Source organism: Pagrus major, chromosome 2 (assembly GCF_040436345.1).
Source record: "Pagrus major chromosome 2, Pma_NU_1.0".
Taxonomy (NCBI): Eukaryota; Metazoa; Chordata; class Actinopteri; order Spariformes; family Sparidae; genus Pagrus; species Pagrus major.
The window spans coordinates 27,971,893-27,978,070 of NC_133216.1; the positions used below are offsets into that span (position 1 = coordinate 27,971,893).

General features: G+C 46.1%; 1 protein-coding gene across 4 annotated transcripts in view; it reads right to left on the reverse strand.

The window, feature by feature from the left end:
- Window positions 1-5,642, reverse strand: part of epha4l (eph receptor A4, like) — a 51,880-nt gene extending 46,238 nt beyond the window's left edge. For 3 of the 4 annotated variants that reach the window (XM_073483448.1, XM_073483453.1, XM_073483440.1), the window contains exons 1-3: window positions 5,531-5,627; window positions 3,849-3,916; window positions 735-1,398 (exon numbers count right to left, since the gene is read on the reverse strand). In XM_073483448.1, coding sequence (XP_073339549.1) covers window positions 735-1,398; window positions 3,849-3,916; window positions 5,531-5,627 — 829 coding nt within the window. Of the gene's footprint in view, window positions 1-734; window positions 1,399-3,848; window positions 3,917-5,530 lie in introns of all 4 variants that reach the window. The other variant, XM_073483459.1, reaches the window with a different exon arrangement.
- Window positions 5,643-6,178: the final 536 nt, after the last annotated feature.

Here is a 6,178-nt window from a genome sequence, read left to right on the forward strand (position 1 = left end):
ACATGCTGAAGGCTCTACAACACTCCTGATTTAAAAAAATGTGGAAGGCAGCGCTCTGCACTGACCTTAAAACCTCATCAAACAGTCTGATATAGGATCACAGTGAGCTGAGACGAGAATAATCGTCTACGAAGGTCTATTCCCCCCTACCAAATAGCACCATTTCAACCCCATCTCACAGCTGTGTGTTTTCACTCTTCTGATACCTGCTTGGAATGATAAACTCTTTCCCTCTCCTTCCCTTCCTCTAAAGCTGTCTATCTCTTATTCCCTGCTTCGGGCTCCATTGGGAATAAGAGAAAGTGCAGGTGGGGGTGAAAGACACAGCAGTAGAGCAAACCAGTTGGAGCCCTACCCTCCTCTCCCAGTGTCACCAATTCTCCTGGGATGCATCCCATTGCACAACACCTCCCAGTGGGCCTGCTAATTACTCCATTTACAATCATCATTGCTTCTATCACCCAAGCAGGCACTGGAACGAAGACTACGGAGAGTGGGAGAGGGAGGGGAAAAAACATATCCAACAGAGTGTGAGGTGAGGTGGGTGAATCGAGAGAGGAGAGGGAAGGACAAAGAGAACAAAACATGGGGGATAAAGACAAAGAGACAGAGCAAGAGGGCTGGGAGAAATTAAAAAATGTACGATACTGAGGCTGGCCAGGTTTGAAGGGAAAGAGTGGTTTATAAATATAGAAACAGTCAGCCCCAAGAAACAAGAAAGGTCAGTCCTTTACCTTGACATTCTGCATTGCGCTCCTCGTATCCAGGGTTACACAGGCAATTCCCAATTGGCACCAGCCACTCTCCGTCAGCCCCGCAGTACATCTTAGGAACCTCCTTCTCCTCTGAATTATCCACACATGAGCCACGAACCTCCACAAGTGAGGAGGTATCGGCTCCAGTGATGGTATCAGGAAACTGGGCCAAGTTACGCACCGCTAAAGGACACTTCTTGTAGAAGACCCTGACGGACACAAGCGCAATGCATGCTCCAACATCCTGGAAGGCCAAATAGAAGCCCTTCCGGGTCAAGGCACCCACATCCCGGACCTCTGTGTTCAGCTTCATGATGCGATCGCCGATGTCCACCTGAGTGAAGCTCTCGTCTGCTGCAATGGTATCAATCTTGCCAAACTGGTTTTCACGGATGTAGCGCTCCTTGTCGTTGTTGGACTCGTAGTAGTAAAGATTGAAGGTTTCCTTGCAGGTTCCCATGACCCCAGGGAGGCTGTTGCAGTCTCGGAGGGTGAACTTGATCTCTATGTAGACGCGCTGGGCACCGCCTCGGGGGATCCAGTCAGTGCGGAGCCAGTTGTTCTGGTTTGGCTCCATGACGTTACACACCTGGTACGTCCGGATGGGAATGTTCTTTTCATCCATAATGCTCACTTCCTCCCACTGGGGAAAGGACACAACATCAATAACGTTACAAGGATAAACCTCTGAGTTGCAATCTGTAAAAAGAATTCTCTATGTTGAATTCCAAACCATAGATAAAGAACAGCAGAAAGATACCTAACGTTGTCAGGCACACTTGTTAAAGGTTAACAACTTCAGAGAAATATCAACTAAATGCTCTGCTACTTAAAATTGCCTATGTAAGTACCACACATGACTGAGAGCCTAAGCCAAGAAGGAGAGATACTGTGCAAAAGAGCATGCGAGAAAGATTAGTCAATATTTGAGTCTCAGCAGAGCAATTAATTGATGGCTAAACTTAATGCATATTTTATGAATGGCACCTAATAGACTTGTTAGTTCCTAATATAGAATCATAAAGATATTAATATTCATGGCTTCTCCTCGACTGCGAGAAAGGAAATTTGTAATTAGTTCTATGCCTCAGTAATGCCTACAGTTCAATTACTTGGGGAATGGTATACAAAATCCTCTTCACACACACACACACACACACACACACACACACACACACACACACACTGAGAGACCTGTATCTTGAAAGAAAGACAACAGGATTATGTGAATGCAAAAACTAAAGGTCTCTGAATCAAAGCTAATGATCTAATGTATGCCTGCTTTACATCAGCATACATAATGGGGACTGCGAGGCAGAGGCACACATGTTCACTGCTGTTGTTAGTACGAACTTGCAGGAGAGAGGGGGAGACACCGACGTGGGGCACACGGATTACGTTATCCAGCGCGGCCTGGCTTATTTTTGCCGGGAGGGAATGTTTGTTTTACTTATGATAAAGTTCCCCTCTCCACAGATCACTGTTGAGCAAATACGAGCATGTCTTGAGAGGCTCAAAGCGGTGGGTTCCCTTAAGTTTTTCACCGTGTGTTTTAAAAAGACTCTTTGACTGAGCTGGGGTGTAAACAAGAGCAGACAGGCCTTTGCAAAAAAAAGTCAGAATAGGACAGTGGAAGACATGGGTTATGCTCCAGATTTGATTTGACGCCTTATCATATACAATCTGGTTTAAAGCCATATATCCCCGGAGGAGGTCGGGATAATGCTAAACATGGCTGTGGCTGTATGATTTGAGAAAATGTCTATCATTCCCTGCTGTTCCATTCCACTCTGCTTGCTTCCCTCAGCCCCCCTTTTGTTGTGGAAATCAAGCGGCGCTAAGATAAGGCCGCACCTTTCCCCGATAGCAGGGAAGAGGGAGAATAAGGCCAATTGGTCGTAATGAGGGGGTGAATGCAGGCTTGCTGGGGCTGCCAGGACCCTGTCAATCACTTGTTTGTGATTATTTGGTCGAGGGGAGGACCTGAGTGCATAACAGGCCAAGTTCATTGAGAAAGGCTGACGGGTAGAGCCTGCAACAACCGCACGAGGTGAAATTCTGTTCCCCTGGGTTCCTGATCATTAGTTGACATGACTGTTGCTAATTTGCATTAATTTTCATAAAACACGAAAAGGCTCACTTGTGCATTTCTGTCATTAGAGCAGATAGAAGAATACCTTCTGAATGAGAAGTACTGTTATTTGTTTAATGTGAAGAAATATTTATTTGAGTAAATTTGAGCCATTTCTACATGATCACATTCAGACTTGGTTAAGGCATGGTATGTGCCAACCATCTTCCAAACCATCTAATGCCCATGACACATTGTGGCCACTGTAGGCCCAACTGCAGCCCCCATTCTTTCTCTTATCAGAGCCACAGTAGATTTCCCAATTAGACTGAGGGACCACGCATTCGGTCGACCCTATTCCCCCTTGTTTTATAGCAAGATCTAGTCGTCCTGCGGCAAGAGCTGAACCCCACTGCACTAGCCCCCTTATTCATCCATTCCAGAGGACCCTCTCTCAGCTGCCAAGTTCCTCTCTCTCCCTCTCTTCGACTCAATGGTGGAAAGGGATATAAAGTTTCTCCACAAAGACCGATTCAATCCACCGTCTATTCAGGAAACCTGACGCCCGCTGCAGTATCGGCCCCTGCATCTGACCATTACAGAGTGGTTAGAGAGAAGGGAAGCGAGGAGAAAGGGGAGCAGGGGCAGGGGTTGAGGGGGGTGCCTATAGACCGATGCTTCTCAAAGTGGATTCCGGGGACCCCATGGGGCCCTGGAGGGAGCTCCAGAGGGTCTCTGTACAACATTCAAACGTACCCGTGTTTTAGTGTAAGATACTGGAAATGAAGGCTTGAGCCTCACCCTGAGCTTAATATCCCTACAGTGCAGACAGCTGCACAATAAATCATCTACAAAGATATTCCCATAAAGGGCTCACCAGGACAGGATCTTATCAAAGAGGGCTGTGTATCTATTTGGCGGTCCACTCCAGAGCTCCTGCCAATAATGGATATTATCTCTCCATTTTTGCTCAATAGGAGACCATGCGTCCTAACAAGGGGACACTTCTTTGCCGTACTTACCCCTCCTTCTGTCGGGTTGGCGACCCATCCCAGCTCCCCCTGTACGGATCTGGAGTCCAATAACGTGACTGGAAAACAAGAATAGGAGAAGTGAGCATGTAGTCTCAGTCCATCCATACAACATCAGTATTGGCATGTATAATCCACTTAGGTCGAACACACACTGAGGAAGAAAATGGGTTCCTCTCCCCCCAACCCAAAAAAAATGGTCTTAATGAATTATTGTGACAGTAGAAAAATATCCTCATGATGAAAAACGGGAGGCCAACGCGTCTCACCAATGATAAACTCGTAATTGTCTTGTTGTGCGTATTTCCCAAAGTCTTTTTGATTGATTTTCTTTAAGAACGAGGTTTTCTAAAAATGACAAATGTATTCCCCCTGTGTCTTTGGAATAATTGTTTTTTTTTTTCGTTTTGCTCAGCATCGTCTTTACGCATGTTCGATGTGATCTGAATCAATTAGAGAGCCGTCTGCATAAACTTGGTCGCTGAAGAACAAAACGCATTTTAAATGTCCCTACCAGACAGACGGGCTGTAATATCAAACATTTTCTCGGGAAAAAGTCAAAGAAGTTACCTGGAGAGTCATTAATTTAAAGAATATGTTCGACTGAATTAAATGGCACAGAGGCGTCTCTATTTTTAGGGTTGTTTTGCACTCGTGCGATAAAAAAAAACGCTTATTCAACTGCTCGGTATTAATAAATAAATACGTCCGTTATGCAAGTCCACACTATAAATTATTAGTTACAATAAAGACTGATCCACTTTAAATGTTAAATATTTGTTTCATATTTAACTTAAGTCCGTGATGCATCATGTGTGTCAAACAGCCTTTCTCTGCCGAACAGGGCAGAAACAGACATCATACCGCAAGAGACAGACTGGATCCATCTGATGAGGCTGTTTTAAATAAAATAAAGAACTTCTTTCATTAGTGTCGTCACTGGAAAGTAGGCTATAACCTGTATCAGGCCTAACATTTTGAAACTGGATACGGTGCGCCCCGGGACGCTGCGCAGGGACCTCTAGTCCCGAAACCGTCTTGTTTTATGAAGGACACCCCGTGGCTCGAAACATGTTGCAGTTTAATGTTTGCTCGCTTCAGTGTGTTAATTTCACTTTTAGAATTGGTTTTCATGTCATCCCTATATATCACCTTCCACCAAAACACAGTGACAGCAGATGCGATCACTGTGAACAATTCTGAAATTGATAAAGAGCTGCTGGCTGGTCACATTTGCGAGTTTCCCACTGACTCGCAAATGTACTTCAGTTCTGTTCTACAGGACGTTTAGGCAGAAGCAGAATTAAAATGTCTTTTGCGCTGAGATATGCATGACCTTTTCTCTCCCAACAGAGAGATCAGCACGTATCGGGGCTACAAGTATTCCTGATCGCAGGCTTTCGGCAGCGGGCACGATCCAAGCCCGAGCCGAGAGCAAAACAGCCAATGCGCATTTGGACAGGCACTTCTCATTCCAGTTCCGTTCACACAAAACCCCGCAAAAGTCACTGCGTGAAGGTGTTTTCGCTGTTTTCCAGCATTAAACTCATCGCGGCTCCGCGCACTCGCAACAAGGGGCCACGAAGTGAGGCTCCGCTGCGCAAACACACACAGACACGGAGCGGGGATGAAGTCAGAAGTCCACGGCAGTTATTTTCTCCCAACAACCTTACCTTCATTTGGGGGGTATATCCGTGACGGCGAAACAAGTGAAGAAATCCCAAAAACAAGAAAATTGGCCGTGAACAAAATCCCTGCCATGAGTGCCATTTGTGTCGTTGTTCCGTTTTTCTCTCCTCTTTTTCTTTCGTTGCTCTTCTCTCAGGTCCTGCTCTCTCTCTCTCTCTCTCTCTTTCTTTCTCTCTCTCACTCACTCACACTCACTCCCTCTCTCTCCCTCTCTCTCTCCCAGTGGAATATGGATTTGAAGCGGACAGGGGAGAGAGACGCAGCGAGCGCACCACTGCCAGGAGGCGGGTCTACTCTGTGCGCTCTGACGCGGACCCCGTCAATCCATATAGGAAACGTGGTGGAGGGAGGGGGGCAAATAATCATTAACCACCCCCCTGCACACCCCCAGACAACTCACTCTCTCATTTATCAGTGGACTGTATCGTCAGAGACCCGACGAGTTTGTAAAGTATGATGTGGCATTTCTCCACGACATTTTGCCATGTGGGTACAGAGGTGATGTAAAACTCACCGCGACTCTTTCGAGTCACAGACTGACATTACACAAATAAACTGCGGGGGAAACATTCTGTTAGTCAACAGTGAAAATGAACGGGACGTGTGTGTGTGTGTGTGAGCGAGTGAGTGTG